At 45.1% G+C, this 23,558-nt stretch overlaps 1 protein-coding gene across 9 annotated transcripts in view; it reads left to right on the top strand.

The window, feature by feature from the left end:
• The window catches only part of BNC2 (basonuclin zinc finger protein 2), an 858,290-nt gene that overhangs the window by 650,322 nt on the left and 184,410 nt on the right, over positions 1–23,558 (top strand). For all 9 annotated transcript variants that reach the window (XM_073665382.1, XM_073665393.1, XM_073665365.1 and 6 more), the window contains one exon: positions 20,872–20,974. In XM_073665382.1, the coding sequence (XP_073521483.1) occupies positions 20,872–20,974 (103 nt within the window). The remainder of the gene's footprint in view (positions 1–20,871; positions 20,975–23,558) is intronic.

Genomic DNA, 23,558 nt, shown 5'->3' with positions numbered 1-23,558 from the left:
TACTGAATTTTTAATGGCTTATAGCACAATGGATGAGGACCACGACAATGACGAGCTATGCAATCTCTATCCCAAAGATTAGCACTCAGGGACAAACATTTAAAATCCCTTGAATATCAGATTAGAAAGTCAGAGCACATTTAAGAGGTATTCATTGGAGAATCCCTTTAACAGCCTGTGGATTGCGTGGTAAAATGTCCTTCAGAGGCACAGGGTAACTGCTGTCCTTCATTCCAAGAAGAAACCTAGATAATGCACATTCCTCAGAAAACAGACACAAAGTATAAAGATGTAGCTATAAAATCCAGTGCTAGTCTGCAAATCCTGAAAACAGACGCACAATAAAAAAAAATATATGTAATCCATGGGTTGCAATAACATTCTATAAAATCCTTCTGAATGCTTTAGCATCACAAGTACAAGGAAAGGCTTAAACCACCAGGACAACTTTTTAGAAACATAAAATAATTCATTTAAACTATTAATTTAGATTTTAAGAATTATCATGCACAACTGTTATGAGAATGATTCTTTCTTCAAATATCTCTTCTTTATAAGGCTATGTGCCCACGATGCAGAAATGAAACAGAAAATGAAGCGTTTCTGCATCTCCCTTGCCAGAAAAAACGCATGCAGATTGTGCATGCGTTTTTCCTGCAGAATACATGTGGATTCACATGCGGATTCACATGCGTTAACGCATGCGGACTGACAAGCACTTTCCAGGCGATAGCATCACTTGGAAAGTGCTTGACAACTAGGTCACACTATATAAATCCATGCAACCGGCATGGATTTATACAGTGTGACCGTAAAAATAAAAAAATAAAGCTATACTTACCCCCGATCACCCGCCGCGTGTGCTGTCGCGCTCGTCCTGGCTTCTTCCTGGTTGCCGGGCTGTCGCGAGACAGCTTGCGGTCACATGACCGCGACGTCATCTCAGGTCCTGGAAGATAAGCGCTGTCGGCAAGCAGAGAGAAGCCGCCGGACAGGTGAATATAACTTTATTTATTATTTTATTCTTTTTTTTACAGGTACAATGGTACCCAGGTCTGGATGAGAGTCTCCTCTCCTCCAGAACTGGGTACCATAAGCACATGGAACCGCATATAATCGCGTGTACAAATGTACAGACACGGATTCTATGCGTCTCAATGCAAGTCAATGGCGGCAATTCCGCTGCGCTTCCACAAAATTAATGAACATGCTGCGGATTTATGAGCGCTGCAGAAACGCTGCGGAAAAATCCGCAGCATGTGCATTGACATTGCGGAATGCCATTGGGGACCATGGGGTGCGGATTACCAAGCGTTTTTGATGCGTTTCCGCTGCGGAAATTCCGCAGCGGAAACGCATGAAAAACGCATCGTGGGCACGCAGCCTAAGTTTTTCTAAAATTGTATGTGCTTACTTCTTTAGACACCTAATCAATAGCTTACTAAAACAGATTTCTTCAAAAAGAGAGAAACACAAATATCCTACTATTTTTGTATACAGCTTGTGTTTAGACCATTTTCCCATGAACAAAGAACATTTTAATCAATAGATCTTGGAATAAAATTGAGTTCCACAATTGGATGTGTTTAAAAATATGTTCCTGTGCTGAGATAATCGTATAAATGTGCCCCTGCTGTGTACTGTGTAATGTTAGTATCTTACCGTACAGGGGCATGGTCTGATTATACCACAGCTCCTGGGCAGAGGAGGAAGCAAAAGTTCCACAATTGGATTTGTTGAAAAAAATGTTCCTATGTCTGTCCGTCCAGGAACATGGTTTGAATATAATAAAGCTACTGGGCAGGGGAGGATGCAAAAGAGAGTATACAGACATTACAATGCTGGATCGTAGCTGATTCTTTCTAAGAGGTAAGGCATTTGCTGCTTGTTTCTTAGCATGTTTTACCTGACAGAGATAATCAGATGTGATCCCATGCTGTAATGTCTGTATAGTCTTTTGCGTCCTCCTTTGCTCAGGAGCTGCGGTATGATCAGACCATGTTCCTGTACAGTCAGACACAGCCATTACATAGTACACAACAGGGACACATTTCTAAGATTATCTCAGCACAGGAACATTTTATTTAAACACATCCAACTGTGGAACATTATTATTCAAAGATCTGTTGATTAAAATGTACTTTGTTCATGAGAAAACCCCTTTAGGGTATGTGCACACGATGCAGAAATGAAGCAGAAAATTTCTGCATCATTTCTGCATCTCCCTGGCAGAAAAAACGCATGCAGATTGTGCATGCGTTTTTCCTGCAGAATACATGCGGATCCACATGCGGATTCACATGCGTTTCCGCATGCAGATTGACAAGCGCTTTCCAGGCGATAGCATCACTTGGAAAGTGCTTGACAACTAGGTCACACTATATAAATCCATGCAACTGGCATGGATTTATATAGTGTGACCCGAGAGAATGTATAAAAATAAAAAATAAATGTATACTTTACCCTCTGATGGCCCCCGGTGTCCTGCTCAATCCGTTCTCCCTCGCCGGCAACTTTGAATTGAAAGACCTGCCGACGTCAGCGTCACGTGACCCGTCACATGACTCTGACGTCAGCGCAGGTCCTTCAACTCACTGCAAAGTGCCGGGAACCAAGCAGGAGCGCAGCGCGGGCCGACAGAAGGTATTTATTTTTTATTTTATTCTTTTTTTACAGCTTTTTTAATGGTACCTGGGTGTGGATGAGACTCTCCTCTTCTCCACACTCGGGTACCATCCGCACATTAGAACGCGCCAATAACGCAAGTACAAATGCAGTCTTGCAGAATTGGCGCGTTCTAATGCAAGTCAATGGCGGCGAAAATGCCGCGTTTACGCAAAATTAATTGACATGCTGCGGATTTTTGAGCGCAGTGTTTACGCTGCGGAAAAATCCGCATCATGGGCACAGCACATGCGGATTTCAATTGGGGAACATTGCTGCCCTTCTACCATGCGTTTTTAATGCGTTTCCGCGGCGTTTACGCAACTGCAAAAACGCCGCGGAAACGCATTAAAAACGCATCGTGTGAACTCAGCCTTAAGTCTACAAACAAGTTCTGCTTTAGTTAGCTCCTGCCGTTAGACTCCCTTTCTTTCAGTCTTTTTCTTTCTAACCAAAAAGTAGAGATTCAAATGCAAAGGATTATTACTGCAGGATCAGACTACATAAGGTTTGTCTGTAGCCTGAAACCATGGTAACCCATATGCTTGCATAGACGGTCTTTACGTAACTAAAGACGGTTGGAAATTTTCAAACAAAACTTTGCCAAATTGTCTTATTCTATTCATTAGATGAAGTAGCACAATAAAATCATTGCGATGGTGGATATGGTAAATTGTAAAAAAAAAAGCAATCTACCATCACCAAAGATTTTCATATCAATAATTTCAGTCTCACAGTTGGGCTATAAAATACGCTGGTCTCTTTTTGTCCAGTTCCAATGCAGTATTTTTTTTAAGATTGGTGTTGCGTTTACTGATATAATATTATTATTATTATTAACAGCAGTAATAATAATGAGTATTATTGTTAATAATAATCTTTATGAGAAACTATTGCCCGGATTCATCATTGTCTTTGCAATGTTTTTTGTCTAGCTTTCTGTGTTTTGCATCTTTTTTTGTTTGCAACCTATTCATTATTCTGTTTGCACCTTTTAAAGTCTATTTTTATTTGTCCACTCTTGTGTTTTTTTATTTTCCGCTTTGTGGGCGGAGTCTTGTGATTCCACTTGTTTTTTCCTGATTCATCAACTGAGACCTTTTAAAAAGCTGCAAAATTTGGCGCACTTTTACTCTTGGTATTCCCTGGTGTATTTTTGAGTACACCAAAATTTAGGCTTAATGTTTGCGACTTTTGTCTCCAAAAATCACTAAAGCAGTTTAAGACAGAAATTTTTTTTTCTATTGCGCCAAATTCATTAACCCCTTCGCAACCTTGGAATTTTCCGTTTTTGCATTTTCGTTTTTTGCTCCCCTTGTTCCCAGAGCCATAGCGTTTTTATTTTTTGGTCAATATGGCCGTGTGAGGGCTTATTTTTTGCAGGATGAGATGTACTTTTGAACGACATTACTGGTTTTACCATATCGTGTGCGGGAACACGGGAAAAAAATTCCAAGTGCGGTGAAATTGCAAAAAAAGTGCTATACCACAGATTTTTTTCTTTTATTTTTTTACCACATTCACTGAATGCTAAAACTGACCTGCCATTATTATTCTCCAGGTCATTACGAGTTCGTAGACACCAAACATGTATAGGTTCTTTTTTATTTAAGTGGTGAAAAAAAATTCCAAAGTTTGCCAAAAAAAAAAAAAAAAATGGGGCCATTTTCCAAGACCCGTAGTGTCTCCATTTTTCAGGATCTGGGGCCGGGTGAGGGCTTATTTTTTGTGCGCCGAGCTGAAGTTTTTATTGATACCATTTTGGGGTAGATCCGATGTTTTGATCGCCCGTTATTGCATTTTATTGCAATGTTGCGGCGACCAAAAAACGTAATTCTGGCGTTTAGAATTTTTTTCTCGTTACGCAGTTTACCGATCAGATTAACTCTTTTTTTATATAGATCGGGCGATTCTGAAAGCGGCGATACCAAATATGTGTATGTGGTTTTTTTTTTATTATTTTATTTTGAATGGGGCGAAAGGGGGTGATTTAAACATTAATATTTTTTTAATATTTTTAAAAACATTTTTTTTCACTTTTTGCTTGCTTTTATAGTCTCCATAGGAGACTAGAAGCAGCACTTGTCTGATCGCCTCTGCTACATAGAGGTGATGAGCAGATCACCTCTATGTAGCAGAAATGCTCCTGTGCTCCACTAGGTGGCGCTCATAGCGATCAGCACATGACAACCACTAGGGTCTGCTGCAGACCCAGGGTTGTCATGCCCACCCATCAGTGACCCGCGATCACGTGACGGGGTCACCGATGGGCGGGGTAAGTGACGCGTTTCCGGCACAGCGATGTTAAATGCCGCTGTCAGAGATTGACAGCGGCATTTAACATGTTAACAGCCGCGGGTGGATCGCGATTCCACCCGTGGCTGTTGCGGGCACATGTCAGCTGTAAGAATCAGCTGACATGTGCCCTGTTCTGTGTGGGCTCAGCGCCGGAGCCCGCGCTGAACTGGGGGTGACAGCCTGGTTTGTGCTAGGCTGTAAAGTGGTTAATTGCATGCTTTATTGTAAGAAGAGAATCCGGCAAGCAGGAAAAGCAGAGACCAGCCCCGCCCCAAAAATTGACATCAGTTTTGGGGACATGGCTGGTGTCTGCTTGTTACTCGCTGTGTTCTCTCCTTACAATGCGCACTGACAGTGCACTCTATTGCCGGCTTATCACTTCTCAGAGTCAACGTGGGAGCACACTGTCACTGTGCATTAAAAAGAATATTGCACAGTGACAAAATCCTACTGAGCATATGTTAGAATTGATAAACGACACATGCTAAGAAGAGCAGGGACTAGACATCAATAATGATGCTTCATTTGAGGGTGGGAACAGAGGCTGCGTCTGTGACCGCAGCTTCTACCCACTGATGTCTCCTTTAACTATCCCAGCATGCCCTAGATCTCTCAAATGAAGTGACATCAAACAGGAAGTTGGAAAAAAATAAAGCAGTTAGATTAGAGAGGGAACGATAGGGAATTTTTAATTAAAGTATATTAGAAAAGCAATTAGATTATTACATTAAATAAACAAATATTTAGAATTAAATTTGTGTTAGTTTTGGACCACCCCTTTAAACTCCCTCCTCACAAATGATAAATTGAGTCTTAAAGCTTTAATGTACAGTATAATGTAATTGCGGGTAGGAACTAGATATGAGGATACCAGTCTTTAAATGACAGTAAAAAAGTCTACAAGAAAATGTGTGCACTTGAGCAAACTAGATACTTATAAATGCCCTATTGTATTACCACTGTATCTCATATCTGGATTCATCTTCACTAATACAATTTGAAAAGCTGCTAATATACTTACATTTCTCCATGGTATTCCGGAAATGTGCTGCTAATACAATATATTGGGACACGGTAGTGGTAAAGCATCACATATCCAGCAGATGTCATTTTGCTATCCGCGATCGCATCCACATTGGTGACATCAGACCTTTATGACTCAGGATATCATCACGTATTATGTTATTTTGTGCTCTGTACGCGACCTTCAGCCTCAACAAATGAATATGTATGGAACTGATGTATTTATGAGGTAAATAATTCATAATATGTGTAGCTTTGCTATTTTGCTATGCATATATTATGCAGACTGTAGGGCATTACAGAATCAATATTCAATCCTAGGTTATAATACAAACCATTTTGGTGAATGTGAGATATTCCTAGTCTAATTGATCCATCAGAATATTGTTCTAATTAAGGAGATTATAAGCAGTGAAAACAATAGGCATAGCATAAGAAAATAAAAGGTGTTGTTTTGTATTAGTGAAATAATCAGATTTTCCCCTCGCCCCTCTGGTCTATAGGATGTTACTGGTATTGCCGTATATACCCTTTCATTTGAATGCAACTGAGCTGCAATACTAGATGCTGCCTAGGACCAAGAGTGACACTGTTTCGGGAAAAAGTAACCTTTTTTCTACCGTTCTAAAAAAAGTTGAATTACAAAATACATGTCAACTAGAAAGTCTTCACACTCTGCAGCATCTTTAGTTTTTCAACCTATAAATTTATAATTTCAGAGGAATATCTATCTGCTGTATATAAGACTTCCTCCCTATGTTTTAGAGGCTTGTTCTGGGTTCAAGCAGCAGGAAACAGAAAATATAAGATTTCACAACAAAAAAAAATCCATCAAGGTCCTAATAATTCATGGGGGTTTTAGGCTCTTTTCCGAGGATGAGTATGTGGTGCGTTTTTGATGTCTCAGCTTTTCTCCACCAATTAGCTAAAGATTTTTTTATTGTATTTTTTTGGTGAGTTTTCTTTTCATGCGTTTTTATCACTTATTTTCCAGGTGCGTTCTTAGTTTCCTTTTGTTATGTCATGTTATAGAAAAAACATGTCTTTCTCCCTGTTTGCCTAGCTTTCATAAAACCTTATTGATAAAGTCCTGTGCGGATCTGCAGCTTTAGTGTATTTCCACTGCGGGAACACACTAAAAACGAATATGTGTTTTGTTATCAGCAGATTTTCCTCCACTCAAATCAAGCAGAAAAAATGCACCAAATAATGATAGTGGGCATGTGGCCTAAGGCTACCAAAAACTCATTGTGGGAACGTAACCTAAGGCTTCATTCGGACGTGTGTGATCTTTCTCGTTTATAAAAACACGTTGTTCATCAGTGTTTTTACATACGAGGTTCATGTTTGGTCAGTGGGTACGTTTTTACCCACAGCGTTTCATCAGTGATTTTCACGTATGAATTTTTTTTTTTTTTTTTACAGAGCTTTTCCTATTTATTGCGATGTTAATCACAGACAGCACATGGACTACACACTGGTGCCCTCTGTGATTTTTACGAACCAATAAACTAGTATTGATCATTTTAATCCATGGTTCCGATCAAAAATGGACGTCTACGTGATTTTTTGCGGGCACGCAGTCAGCAAAAAACACTCACGCCATATGAACAGCCACATAGACTATAATGGGTACGTGCTTGATCCATAATAAACATGGATAGAACACGTACATGAAAACGGACGTCTGAATGATGCCTAAGGCCACATTCACACGTTGAGTATTTGGTCAGTATTTTACATCAGTATTTATAAGCCAAAACCAGGAGGGGAACAACCAGAGGAGACGTATAATAGAAACACGTCACCAGTTCAGTATTTATCACCCACTCCTGATTATGGCTTACAAATACAGAGGTAAAATACTGACCAAATACTGACGTGTGAGTATGGCATAATAGTGATTTAGGCCACATTCACACCCTCAGTATTTGGTCAGTTTTTTACATCAGTATATGTAAGCCAAAACCAGGAGTGGAACAATCAGAGGAGACGTATAATAGAAACACGTCACCACTTCTGTATTTATCACCCACTACTGGTTTTGGTTACAAATACTGAGGTAAAAAACTCACCGAATACTGAACGTGTCTTCTTTTAGGCCACGTTCACACGTTCAGTATTTGGTCAGTTTTTTTACATCAGTATTTGTAGCCAAAACCAGGAGTGGAACAGTCAGAGGAGACGTATAATAGAAACACGTCACCACTTCTGTATTTTTCTCCCACTCCGGGTTTTGGCTACAAATACTGAGGTACAATACTGACCAAATACTGAACGTGTGCACATGGCTTTACACTGTCGATCAGTGGACTCCAAACTAAGGCCCTTCTGGTGTTCCAGAACTACAATGCCCTGCATAATCTGCCAGGGCATGCTGGGAATGGTAGTTCCACAACAGCTGGAAAGCCACAGATTGTAGGCTGCTGCTGCAAGGGAAGGTTAATGTTGTCTTTTTTTCTAGATGAAAACAGAAGCAGCATGTCAATTTTTGAGGCATTTCTGCCAAAAAAAAAACAGCTCCAAATTTGATTAGTGTGTGATAAGAATCAGGAAAAAAAATCCCCATACACATTGGGTGCTGGTCACCTGAGCTCATACTCAGGGGAGGTATAAAAGGTGGGCACCATCTTAGGACGGAGAGAGGTCAGACAGTTAGTGAGAGAGGTCAGACAGTTAGTGAGAGGAGAAGACGGAGCGGAGGCTCTGTAGGAGCTCTGCTCAAAGGCAGGCCTAGGGTGAAGGCCGGAGCCTGGCAGGAGAAGTAGGCCTGGAGAAGAGGCCGAGGGAAGGAGGAGAAGAAGGAACAGGAAAGGAGCCGAAGTGACAGAGAAACAGAAGGGCTCAGAAACAAGGAGGCAGAAGGGACCCTAAGGACCAACGTGAAATCAGGTGACGGGTCAGGCAAGAAAAGGGTACCGGATTCCAAATTGGTGGAGGTAAATTATCCCTCAGCCAAGAACCGGAGGTAGTGTTCATCACTTGATGCGACCCCCTGCTAAACGTTGCTAGGAAGACACCATATAGGATAGCGGGTAACGGGGCCCACGTTTACCCACATAGATCCGCGGCAGCTGGACAAAAGCTTGGTCACTGGTGCGGCACGAGCCAGAGGAAGGATAGAAGGGAGTCCTGTGCCAGGCACCTGAATTGCCTGGGGGTTGACCGAGCCCCTCACCTGGTGGACGCAGCACGGCTTGGGCAGTCATTACCGGCGGAAGTGACTTGGAGTATACGAACTGTGAGTAAAAGACCCTGGACTGCAACACGTTGTCTTTGCATTTCTTGCCGCGCCAGCACTACCGGTGCTGGGACGCCCTGCACTTCAATCCCCACCATCTGCGCTCACTGCCCTGAGGCTACACTCTTCCCGTGGGGGGTTATACTATCTCAGCTGCACACACCATCAGCCTCAGTGGACTGCCTTGCAGCGGCGGTTCATAATAGCCACAATCCACGGGTGGTGTAGTCGGACATTACCTAAAACATGTAAAAGACTGCCACTGGTCTGACCACCCTAAGCCACGGGACCGGGTCGCCACTACTACTCCCAGCATTGCCCTGAAGTCCGGTTCCAGGTGCCCCACGGCCCAGGGGGTGAGTCAGCTTTGGCGTAGTCGGCAGGATCGTGACCAACCCGCTACAAACGGGTATTGCGCGCCTGAAAAGAGACTGTTTCACTTTATTAAAGATGGCGCCCGCCCCAGAAGAACGGACGCCATAATGTGCGCGCCAAAAGATAACAGAAAGCCACCTCCCATCATAGGCCAGGTCCCAGAATGGCGCCATAGAAGGAGCCCACCCCCAACAGTCATGAGTGCGGCTGTAGAGATGTCCATCAAGGTGGGGGGGGGCTGCCCCTGTGAGTGATTGTCAGCAGATTGCCCCAAGACCACCCCCAATGGGGGCGGAAAGAGAAGAAAACTGTGGGGCAGGGTGTGGTTTGGATCAGTCTCACCAGGCCACACCCGGAGATGGAGAGAGGAGCCAGCTCCAACACCTTGGCGAGGGGCCTGCTGCAGGCCGAACCACCATGCAGCTTCACGGAGCTGCTAGTACACCTCCCCAAGGAAGACCCCGAGTATGTGTGGGCTGCGCTGGAGGAGCTGGACCGGAGGATGGTCCGGGCGCAGCGGGATGTGATTGCCGGGTGGAAGGAAGAGATGGCCCGGCGGGCCGTGATCCAGCAGCAGGAGGCGCCGCCGGCACCCAGCAGCACGCCTGCCTCCGAGGGCGGTGAAAACAGAACGAAGGCCGAGGGCGACGCTGCGGAGGAGGCCGCAACAGCGGAGGCAGGTAACGGAGATGCCCTTACCCCGAGTCCTGGGGCCGCCGACCTGCCCCTGCATCCTGTTGCGGAGCCCGAAGCACCTGAAACTGCCACCGTCACCATGCCTCCACCGCTACCAACCGGTCTCCAGGCCGTCGACACCGCCAGCGAGCCCCGCCCTGAGCCGTGCCCTCTGACCCCCGGCGCGATCAGGAGACAACCACCGCAGGCCTGGTCGCAAGGCCTAGTGCCCCCGGGCGACGCTGCTCCGCCAGCGCCCCCTGCCTCTGCTGTGCCACCCCCGGGTGCAACCAGAAAACGACCACCGCAGGCCTGGTCGCAAGGCCGAGTACCTCCGGGCGCCGCTAACCCGCTCGCGCCCCCGGCCTCTACAATACCACCCCTGGGCACGGATCTGTTCGCCCAGCACACCGGTCCGGATGGGCTCCCTTTCATCTGGCCCCCCGGATATGTTAACCCCCGCATTCAGGGGAGCCTGTCCGCGGAGGCCGGAGCCCCACCTGAACCTCTGATACCTGCTCCGGAGCCTCTGGAAATCTCCCAGCCCCTGATGGAGGACGCTCAGTATGAGTGGGACCCGACCGGAGAGGATCTGATCGGGTTCGTACAAGAAACGCGGGCGGCCGCAGCCCGCCGATGGGAGTCCTGCCGCCAGCAGTTGGTGATGTTCGAGAGGGAGCAGCGGGAGCGGCGCGTGAAACAGGAAAAGTTGCAAGTCCGAAGTGTGGAGCAGAAAATGCGAACACGGAGAGACCCCTGAGCTGCCCTCGGTCCCCGAGTCACCGGGACTGTCGTAAAGTTTCAGATGGAGCACGGCTGGGGTTTCATCAGAGACCCGGAAGCCATCAGCGATGTATTCGTGACCCGAAGAGATATGGAGAGCCACTTGCCGGAGGGTCATCGTGGGCGGGTTTTGTATCCTGGCGACGTGGTGTCCTACACCCGACACCAAGGCGTGAAGGGGTGGCACGCCCTCCACGTCCATAGAGTAGTAGAGGAGGAGGAACCGCACTACTCGGATCCAGAGTACCAAGAGGACCCGGACGGGTCTGAAGATCGTCACCATGAGGAGCAAGGAGCGGCTGGAGGGTATCGCTACCAGTGAACAGTAGCATACTATTGTGAATAGTTACCCGTCAGGGTACAGAGAACTGTTTTGGGACTGTTTCCGGATTAGAGTGTGGTCCCCGTTGGGACTGATATGGAACTGTTATTTGACTGTTGCCCGTTTTAAGTACTCCCCTAAGTTACCTGGCTGAGGACTGAGAGCAGCCATCCCTTTTCCTTTACCTGGCTGAGGACTGAGAGCAGCCATTCCCCTTCCCAAAACTGGCCGAGGACTGAGAGCGGCCGTCCTTGTAAATAGTTGCGCTTCCTAAAGCGCCCCCTATTGGTTTTATTAAAAAAAAAAAAAAGACTGCAACGTCTACCTCAAGACAAGTTTGCTAGAGTGTTGCACCTTTAAGAAGAATGAACACCTGGTCGCAAGTTGCACCGCGGCCAGGGCACAAGAATATGTCTTACTTAAAAATGTTTTATATAAAGAGTTTTATATGCTGCTAGGTGATAATGCAAATGTTTTATATGATGTTTTATATGACAAAAGAGTTCCGGTAGTATTGACAATATCTAGTGAAAGAAAAATGTTGAAAAAGAGAAAAGTGTTTCCCAAAAAGGGAATTGAACAATGTCGTCCGTTTTCTAATGTAAAAAGTTATTGAAAAGGTTTTGCATGTCTTGTAATCAAATGTCTTTACTCTTTTCCAGCCCGAGGGCGTGCTGTGGTTTACCGGGGGGGAATGTAGCACCCCGAGGGTTCGGCCGCTACAGGGGTATTGCACCTCTGCCAGAGGTGTGATATTCCACTCCCGGGTAAGGATGGAGTATGGACCAGGGCTCAGTTAGCTGCATGCATCACACACACCCCATTTCCGGGGGACAGCTCAACGGTGCTCCCATTTATACAGTAATGCAGGCACGACAGACCATGTCCCTGGCTGGAGTGGGGAGGGGGGAGGAAAACCCAGTGATGTAGGAGCAGTAGGGGACGGTTTCTGTAGCATAGGAAGGAGAGCATAGGAAGGAGCTCATTGGGTGCTGGTCACCTGAGCTCATACTCAGGGGAGGTATAAAAGGTGGGCACCATCTTAGGACGGAGAGAGGTCAGACAGTTAGTGAGAGAGGTCAGACAGTTAGTGAGAGGAGAAGACGGAGCGGAGGCTCTGTAGGAGCTCTGCTCAAAGGCAGGCCTAGGGTGAAGGGCAGAGCCTGGCAGGAGAAGTAGGCCTGGAGAAGAGGCCGAAGGAAGGAGGAGAAGAAGGAACAGGAAAGGAGGAGAAGTGACAGAGAAACAGAAGTGCTCAGAAACAAGGAGGCAGAAGGGACCCTAAGGACCAACGTGAAATCGGGTGACGGGTCAGGCAAGAAAAGGGTACCGGATTCCAAATTGGTGGAGGTAAATTATCCCTCAGCCAAGAACCGGAGGTCGTGATCATCACTTGATGCGACCCCCTGCTAAACGTTGCTAGGAAGGCACCATATAGGATAGCGGGAAATGGGGCCCACATTTACCCACATAGATCCGCGGCAGCTGGACAAAAGCTTGGTCACTGGTGGGGCACGAGCCAGAGGAAGGATAGAAGGGAGTCCTGTGCCAGGCTCCTGAATTGTCTGGGGGTTGACCGAGCCCCTCACCTGGTGGACGCAGCACGGCTCGGGCAGTCATTACCTGCGGAAGTGACTTGAAGTATACGAACTGTGAGTAAAAGTCCCTGGACTGCAACACGTTGTCTTTGCATTTCTTGCCGCGCCAGCACTACCGGTGCTGGGACGCCCTGCACTTCAATCCCCACCATCTGCGCTCACTGCCCTGAGGCTACAGTCTTCCCGTGGGGGGTTATACTATCTCAGCTGCACACACCATCAGCCTCAGTGGACAACCTTGCAGCGGCGGTTCATAATAGCCGTAATCTATGGGTGGCGTAGTCAGACATTACCTAAAACATATAAAAGACTGCCACTGGTCTGACCACCGTGAGCCACGGGACCGGGTCGCCACTACTACTCCCAGCATTGCCCTGAAGTCCGGTTCCGGGTGCCCCACGGCCCAGGGGGTGAGTCATTATCATTAGGTACGTGATATTGTGTAATTAAATAACCCCACTGCTGATTGACAAGTTTGAGTGTAGATGAAGAATAATCAGCAATTTTTTTTTTTCTATTAAAATCAGAAGAAAAGAGCAAAATGCTGGCACTGAGTGGCCTAACACAGGGTTAATAAGCAGAATCAGATTGTCGCTTTGTAACGTTCCATGGTGCAGCAGCAGCACAATTAATTACAGAGTTCATTAATTAGTGAACATATTAAAGAAAGACACCATTACTGACAAGTGCAGACATGATATATCATCAAGTCAATAAACTATTGAACATGAAACTGGACCTTTCAGCAAGATCTCCTTTCTTCCTCACTGTTAACCTACAGACACATATATTATTCCTGCTTCATCAGCAGATGTCGGCGGTAATATATTTCATATTACTATTTCCGTTAATCAGGAATACATACTTATATAGCTTGGAAAATGAACGATCGAACAGTTTACATGATGGAGGGGGGCTGCTGGAAGTTCGTGCATGACACTGTCATTTGTTCCATGCTAGCGACTGGTATTAAATAGTAGCACTGCACAGGATATGTTAACCAGGGCTAGGGTGAGATTCATTTACTGCAGCTATGTCAGATCAGTGTGCGGCTGGATAAAGATGGCAAACAAACCAGGATACTGAGCATAACCTCCATTCTATGTTACATTCTATGGCAGGTTCATGCCCATTCAGTACCTAACAATTGAGCCCAGTGTTGGACTGGGGTGCCAAGGACCCACCAGTAGCCAACTCCAGGACCCCACTTTTCAGCTACATGCAAATGTAACTTTATCCTCAATCACAAATGTATATAACAATGAACTGGGTAGATTGTTACATGAATAAGATGTCGCCTTTGTCTGTAAGTAATGACTAAAATATATTGTGCCAAGTACTGATCATATAAGAGGGTGGTGGCCCACTCCTGCACAGGGGCCCACCGGATGATTCTCCTGTTCTCCTATGGGCCAGTCCAAGCCTAATTGAGCCTCATTTTCACATACGTGTTCTATTCGTCTTTTTCATACTCCATGGTGCTGCTCTATGGTACACTTGTTCCAGATAAAAAAGGAGATAAGTCCGTTTTTGATCTTAGTCACTTTCTCAAACTGACTAACACAAGTCAATGGTTCCATGAAAAAAACTTATAACACATATGCCATCCATGTTTCATCTGTGTGCTGTCCGTTTTTTTAATGTCTAACGTTATGTTCCCATGATGAGTTTTTTGTGAGTTTTAGATATTTTTGCTGCATAAAAAAACACGTCTCACAGTTCCAGCAGAGTAGATGGGATTTATAGAACTCTCATGCCCATTGTTCTTTTTTTTTTTTTACACAGCATAAACTGGCCTGCAGTACGTGTTTCAAGTCCACAACATCTCAATATTTCTTGTGGGTATGCTGAGTTTTATGGGCAGATTTTTCCCATAAATTGCATTAGATGCGGAAAATCCACAGGTGAAAATTGCATGGGCGTTTTTACTGTGTTTCCGCTACGCAAACGCATTAAAAACTCATGTAATCTACAAATGAAGTTTTGTCAAAGGCTAATACCAGGCAATATCAAAAACAAAGTAGCTTTATGTAAAACATGAGATACTAAAAAGAGACAAAAATCGCAGCGTTTAAGCGTGGTAAAAATACATGTAAAAAAACACAAGTAACCCATTTTACCTGATAGATCCAGAAAATCTGCAACATCAAAAACTCTCCAAATACTTATTGTGGGAACATAGGTGAAACTCATATTTTTTTTCTTCTTTTTTACCTGCAAGAAAAATCGTAAAATAGATACACGGACCAAAAATGGATGCATACCTGTGTATATACATATATACAGTACATATATATATATATATATATATATATATATATATATATACAGTACAGACCAAAAGTTTGGACACACCTTCTCATTTCAACATTTTTATGTATTTTCATGACTATGAAAATTGTACATTCACACAGAAGACATCAAAACTATGAATTAACACATGTGGAATTATATACTTAACAAAAAAGTGTGAAACAACTGAAAATATGTCTTATATTCTAGAAAGCCACCTTTTGCTTTGATGACTGCTTTGCACACTCTTGGCATTCTCTTGATGAGCTTCAAGAGGTAGTCACCAGCAATGGTTTTCACTTCACAGGTGTGCCCTGTCAGGGTTAATAAGTGGGATTTCTTGCCTTATAAATGGGGTTGGGACCATCAGTTGTGTTGTGCAGAAGTCTGATAGATACACAGCTGATAGTCCTACTGAATAGACTGTTAGAATTTGTATTATGGCAAGAAAAAAGCAGCTAAGTAAAGAAAAATGAGTGGCCATCATTACTTTAAGAAATGAAGGTCAGTCAGTCTGAAAAATTGGGAAAACTTTGAAAGTGTCCCCAAGTGCAGTTGCAAAAACCATCAAGCGCTACAAAGAAACTGGCTCACATGAGGACCGCCCCAGGAAAGGAAGACCAAGAGTCACCTCTGCTTCTGAGGATAAGTTTATCCGAGTCACCAGCCTCAGAAATCGCAGGTTAACAGCAGCTCAGATTAGAGACCAGGTCAATGCCACACAGAGTTCTAGCAGCAGACATATCTCTTCAACAACTGTTAAGAGGAGACTTTGTGCAGCAGGCCTTCATGGTAAAATAGCTGCTAGGAAACCACTGCTAAGGACAGGCAACAAGCAGAAGAGACTTGTTTGGGCTAAAGAACACAAGGAATGGACATTAGACCAGTGGAAATCTGTGCTTTGGTCTGAAGAGTCCAAATTTGAGATCTTTGGTTCCAACCACCGTGTCTTTGTGCGACGCAGAAAAGGTGAACGGATGGACTCTACGTGCCTGGTTCCCACCGTGAAGCATGGAGGAGGAGGTGTGATGGTGTGGGGATGCTTTGCTGGTGACACTGTTGGGAATTTATTCAAAATTGAAGGCATACTGAACCAGCATGGCTACCACAGCGTCTTGCAGCGGCATGCTATTCCATCCGGTTTGCGTTTAGTTGGACCATCATTTATTTTTCAACAGGACAATGACCCCAAACACACCTCCAGGCTGAGTAAGGGCTATTTGACCAAGAAGGAGAGTGATGGGGTGCTACGCCAGATGACCTGAACCCAATCGAGATGGTTTGGGGTGAGCTGGACCGCAGAGTGAAGGCAAAAGAGCCAACAAGTGCTAAGCATCTCTGGGAACTCCTTCAAGATTGTTGGAAGACCATTTCCGGTGACTACCTCTTGAAGCTCATCAAGAGAATGCCAAGAGTGTGCAAAGCAGTCATCAAAGCAAAAGGTGGCTACTTTGAAGAACCTAGAATATAAGACATATTTTCAGTTGTTTCACACTTTTTTGTTAAGTATATAATTCCACATGTGTTAATTCATAGTTTTGATGCCTTCAGTGTGAATGTAGAATTTTCATAGACATGAAAATCCAGAAAAATCTTTAAATGAGATGGTGTGTCCAAACTTTTGGTCTGTACTGTATATACATATATATATATATACTGTATATTATATATATAATATATTATACATATAAAAAGAAATATATATGAAATTATAGTGCTCAGCATAAATTAGTACACCCTCTTTGAAAAGTAAGTTTTTAACCCCTTAATTACCGGGGACATATTAGTACGCATATTTGCGTACTGCCCGTTCAGTGAGGGCTTCTGCGCTGAGCCCTCACTGAACGGAGCACATGTCAGCTGATTCTTACAGCTGACATGTGCCCGCAACAGCCGCGGGTGGAATCACGATCCACCCGCGGCTGTTAACATGTTAAATGCCGCTGTCAATCTCTGACAGCAGCATTTAACGCGCGCTTCCGGGTAGCGTGTCATAAGCCCCGCCCACCGGCGACCCCGTCACGTGATCGCGGGTCGCCGATGGGTGGGCATGACAACCCAGGGTCTGCAGCAGACGCCTGTGGTTGTCATGATCTTGTCGCTATGAGCGCCACCTAGTGGTCGGCGCTCATAGCACAGGACCATTTCTGCTGCATGCAGGGGACCTGCTCGTCCCCTGTATGTAGCAGAGGCGATTGGATAGTTGCTGCTTCTAGTCTCCTATGGAGACTATAGAAGCATGCAAAAAGTAAAAAAAAAAAGTTTTTAAAAATATAAAAAAAAATAAAAAAATATAAAAGTTTAAATCACCCCCCTTTTGCCCCATTCAAAATAAAATATAAAAAATAAACCCCACATACACATATTTGGTATCGCCGCGTTCAGAATCGCCCGATCTATCAATATAAAAAAAGAATTAATCCGATCGGTAAACAGCGTAACGAGAAAAAAATTCTAAACGCCAGAATTACGTTTTTTGGTCGCCGCAAAATTGCAATAGAATGCAATAACGGGCGATCAAAACATCGGATCTACCCCAAATGTTATCAATAAAAATGTCAGCCCGGTGCGCAAAAAATAAGCCATCAACCAGCCCCAGATCAGGAAAAATGGAGACGCTACGGGTCTTAGAAAATGGCGCTATTTTTTTATTTATTTTTTTATCAAATTTTGGAATTTTTTTTCACCACTTAAATATAAAAGAACCTATACATGTTTGGTGTCTATGAACTCGTAATGACCTGTAGAATAAGAAGGGCAGGTCAGTTTTAGCATTCAGTGAACGTGGTAAAAAAAATAAATAAAAAACAAATGTGGTATTGCACTTTTTTTGCAATTTTACCGCACTTGGAATTTTTTTCCCGTTTTCCCGTACAGGATATGGTAAAACTAGTAATGGCGTTGAAAAGTACAACTCGTCCCGCAAAAAATAAGCCCTCACATCACCATATTGACCAAAAAATAAAAACGCTATGGCTCTGGGAACAAGGGGAGCAAAAACGAAAATGCAAAAACGGAAAATGCTCCGGGGCTATCTCACTGAACACGTGAACATTTTCCAACATTTTGACAAGACTGAGCTTCATCAAACATTCTTTTAACCCATAACGTGAAAGTAAGGTAATAATATGACTTATATTACAAATTCTTCAGTTTTACTTTAAATTAGTTGATGCAAAAATGAATATACCCCACATCAAAAACTACTACCATATTTTTCAGACTATAAGACGCACCTAGGTTTTAGAGGAGGAAAATAAAAGAAAAATTAAGCAAAAAATGTGTTCATGATGCACTTTTAAGGGGAGGGGGTCTTCTGCTGACACTGGTATAGGGGTAATTTCCCCCAATTCTGACAATATCCCCTATCCTGGTATATATGCCCCCCCCTTTCTTTTATACGTGGTCCCCATCCCCATCCTGGTATGCCTGGCATCCCTCCATCCAGGTATTCATGGAACCCCTCCATCCTGGTATTCATGTCACCCCTCATCCCTGTCCTGGTATGCATGGCACCCCTCATCCCTGTCCTGGTATGCATGGCACCCCTCATCCCTATCCTGGTATGCATGGCACCCCTAATCCCTATCCTGGTATGCATGGCACCCCTAATCCCTATCCTGGTATGCATGGCACAGCAATCCCCATCCTGGTATGCATGGGACAGCAATCCCCATCCTGGTATGCATGGCACCCCTCATCCCTATCCTGATATGCATGGCACCCCTCATCCCTGTCCTGGTATGCATGGCCGCCTCATCCCTGTCCTGGTATGCATGGCACCCCTCATCCCCATCCTGGTATACATGGCACCTCATCACCATCCTGGTATACATGGCACCCATCTTAATCCTGGTATGCATGGCCCCCTAATCCCCATCCTGGTATGCATGGCACCCCTAATCCCTATCCTGGTATGCATAGCACCCCTAATCCCTATCCTGGTATGCATGGCACCCCTAATCCCTATCCTGGTATGCATGGCACCCTCATCTTTATCCTGTTATGTATACCCCCCTCAGAGTTATCCTGGTATGTATCGCCCCCTCATCTTTATCTTGTTATGTATGGCCCCCTCATCTTAATCCTGTTATGTATGGCCCCCTCAGCGTTATCCTGGTATGTATGGTCCCCTCATCCTTACCCTGGTATGTATGGCCCCCTCATCCTTACCCTGGTTTATATGGCCCTCTCATTCTTACCCTGGTATGTATGGCCCCCTCATCCTTATCCTGGTATGCATGGTCCCCCTAATCCCCATCAGGCTGCACTTAAAAAAAAAATAAACACTCATACTCACCTTTCTTCTCTCTCCTCCAGCGCTGCGTCCTGTCTGCCCGCACTGATCTCTCCATGTGAGTCGCGCATGGCATCACTGCCATGCGCGGCTCACATGGAGAGATCAGCTGCTGGAAGTCACTGCTCCTCATGCCTGGACTGTGTGCACGGGGAGCAGTGACTTCATGCTCCTTCATAGCCGGCACACAGCGTAGCCGCGCTGCGGCTCCTGCTGCTGCCGGGCTATCGCGTGTGCCCGCTTATTAAAGGGCATGAATATTCACCCCTCCCCACTCCCATGGGCGTGGAGAGAGGTTGAATATTCATGCCCTTTAACAGCGGGCACAGGCAATTCCGGCAGCAGCAGGAGCCGCAGCGCGGCTACACTGTGTGCTGCTATTAAGGAGCATGAATATTCAGTGAATATTAATTTTCTTTAGCAGCGGGGACAGTGTAGGCTGCAGCGGGCGGCTGCTGCCTCCTGTGCCCCGCTCCTCCACCGCTACCGTTCCCCCCATACCCCACATATATATACCTCCCCCCAACATTCGGACTATAAGACGCAGCCCCCATTTTCCTCCAAAATTTTGGAGGAAAAAAGTGCGTCTTATAGTCCGAAAAATATGGTATATCTAGTATATTGTTTGACCTTCATGATTTTTAGGAAGGCATCAAGTCTTCTATGCAAGGAATGAACAAGTGCGCACATTGATGTGATTAAAATCTTACTTTTCTGACGGGGTGTACTCATTTATGCTGAGCACTGTCTAAAAGTCATCAATGTGGGCATTGCTTATCCATTGAATATTGGTACACGCATAAAGCCATATTATGTGTGTCATTATTAGGTGCTACACTAGGCAACTACAGTATAATTTGCTTTTAAAGAAATATTCTTGGACAAGTTGGATTCATGTAAGTGGAATCACTGAAATCTCTGGGAGATAATTGCACTTGATTTTGACAAATGAAATATGGCTTAATGCTGTAAAATACTCTGAGTGACTAAGTACTGCATCGATACTGCCATCTATGATCAGTGGATGGTTTCTTGGGATATTCTTAGGTGGCCTTTTCCTTCTGTTTATTAGATCTAATGGTATCACTAGAAGCTAAGTGTCTGTTTCTTTTAAGCCGTAAAGTACAGTGGAGTTGCATCGGAAATGAACTTTTTCCATCTTTTCTGTCCCTCTAAACACTGTGGTTGCAATGTGTTTTCCATAAGCCACAACAACTCATGCATATTGTAAGAGCATAAATAGTGAAATGGACAACTCGATCGATGAACCTCTTTTCCTTTCTTCTTTTTTTTTTCTCTGCAGGCCATCCGATGTACACTTGTAAATTGCACATGTGAATGTTTCCAGCCTGGGAAGATTAATCTGAGAACCTGTGACCAATGTAAACATGGCTGGGTGGCACATGGTAAGAAATTTAGTATTCAATTTCTGCTGGTAAGAACAGATGTCAAGTTATATATTACTGTCCCTCCTAAAAAGCTATCTATCTATCTATCTATCTATCTATCTATCTATCTATCTATCTATCTATCTATCTATCTATTATCTATCATCTATCATCTATCTATCTATCTCTCTATATATCCCATATCTATCTATCTATCATCTATATATCCCATATCTATCTATTATCTATCTCTCTATATATCCCATATCTATCTATCTATCTATCTATCTATCTATCTATCTCTCTATATATCGATCTCTTATCTATCTATTTCTTTTAAAATTGTAGCTATAGAATCCTGTCCTTTCCATATAAAAAAGTGATCTCATCACAGCTAGTCTCATCGAATAAGTGCCAATGGGAATCTCATTGCACAAAGGAAGTTTTCTGTCTCTTTTGAAAACATTGATCCATTATTTGCAGTAATTGCCATAAAAATATGACACTCTCAAGGTCATCATAATGATAGGAAGGTAATCTGAGTCACATAGATATTAGTCAATGAGTAGTGTTGAGCCACCCCCGTAGTGTTCGAGTTCGGTTCGGTTCGTCGAACACCCGTGTGTTCGCCGAACTGTTCGTCGAACTGTTCGTCGAACACCTTTGAACACCGTTAAAACCAATGGCAGGCAAACAAAAACACATAGAAACACATAGAAAACACCTTCAAAGGTGTCCAAAAGCTGACAAACTGCTCAGAAGACACAACTAACACATGGAAAAGTGACAAGTACATATAGTCATGCGAAAAGAAAAGAGGTGGAGGAGTAAAAGGAGGGGGAGACACAGATATAGGCATGTCATGCCCTTCTAAAATCCAAAAAGTGAGAAGCCGACACGTTCAGTCCGCTACTGCCCGTGCCACCTCCGTGTCGCCGGGTTTGTGCCAGAGCCGCGGTGAAACCTGACGGCCAGCCCCCCTCTCCCAATACTGGTGCCTGTCCGCTGGTGGGTCGAGCGAGCCCCCCTGTGGTGGAGGCAGCTCTAAGCTTTTTAATTTAAATTGTCTCTCTAATTTGAATAAATACACTTTAAATCCATTTACAAGGATCTATTGGAGGGCAAGTCTCATGCCAGCAGCCGCGTAATTCCAGCTCCAGTAGCGTCCACTAAAGCTGCTGCAGTTAAAAAGCTTTTATAAGGATCGAGCTCGGCTGTCCACCGCAAGGCATCCTACTGCCAGTCCGAGCCCCTATGCCTTGGGGTGCCTCCTGATGCTCTTCACTGAGTATCCCGTGGTCCCGAAGCATTTCCTTTGAAAAAATGAAGTGTCCAAACTACAGGTGGTGTAGCTTGCTTAACAGCCGGGATAATCCGCTGACTAGCAGACACTGCTACTAGGCACAAAGTATTTCCTGGGCTAGATGCAGTTAAAAATTTGTAATTAGATACTCTCGTTGGATGCTGAGAAAGCATTCCATAGAGTCTCCTGGCACGCCATATATGATTCTCTTAAAAAGCTTGGGGTAGGGGTCTAGGGGACCCTTTTATAGCCAAAATCACGGCCCTGTATCGCAATACGTCACCTAGGCTGAAGATAAATGGAACTGTAGCACCCTGAGGGCTCGGTTGCTACAGAGGTATTGCACCTCACCCAGAGGTGTGATATCTCACTCTCAGGTAAGGATGTAGTGTGGATCAGGACCCGACACCTGCATGCATTACACCACATTGCCGTGGGGCAGGGCGACCAATATGCCCCTGAGATGGGCACGACAGTCCCTGTCCCTGGCTGGAGTGGGGGGAGGGAACACTGAGGAAGGGGAACCCTGTAGTGCAGGAGCAGGGAGGAAGCAGTTCCTGGGTGCATTGAGAAGGGAGTATAAAAGGTGGGCACCATCTTAGTTCAGTGCAGAGAAGTCTGAGCAGAAGTGGCAGGGAGCAGGGGCTCTGCATGAGCTCTGCTCCGGAGGCGGGCCTAGTAACAGAGGCCCAGGCCTGGAAGAGGGAGAAGGAAGGAAGAGGAGCGGAGAAGGCTCCAGGAACGAGGAACGAAGGGATCTCAGGGGTGCGGACGGGCGAGTCGCCACCGCACGCCCGAATCCACCTGCGTGGAGGGGTCAGGCCAAAGGGGGAGACCGGTCCCCGAAACTAGTGGAGGCAGGAAACGACCCTCAGCTAGAAACAGGAGGGTCAGGGAAACTGGCGCCAAGTTTACCAAGAGGAGGCCCGAGGCAGCCGGACAGAAGGGTTGGTAAGAAAGGCCAGACAAAGGACACACAAAGGGGGTCCTGTGAAGCACTCCAAAGTTATCTGGGAGTTGTCTGAGCCCTCACCTGGTGAGCACAGTACGACGTGGGCAGCCATTACCTGCAGACGTGGTCTGGATAATAAGAACTGTGAGTAAAGGCCCTGGACTGCATCACTGACTCCGTGTCATTACTGCTGCTGCCCTGCACCATCACCCCCATCCTCCGCATACACTGCCCTGAGGCTATACTCCTCCCGTGGGGAGTTATGCTACGCTCTGCTGCACCCACAACACCAGCCTCAGCGGTCTGCCCTGCAGCGGCGGTTCACTCTGACCGCAATCCACGGGTGG

Source organism: Phyllobates terribilis, unplaced genomic scaffold (assembly GCF_046119375.1).
Source record: "Phyllobates terribilis strain yellow unplaced genomic scaffold, ASM4611937v1 Scaffold_1__5_contigs__length_1240528914, whole genome shotgun sequence".
NCBI lineage: Eukaryota > Metazoa > Chordata > Amphibia > Anura > Dendrobatidae > Phyllobates > Phyllobates terribilis.
This window is presented reverse-complemented; position numbering and strand designations above follow the sequence as displayed.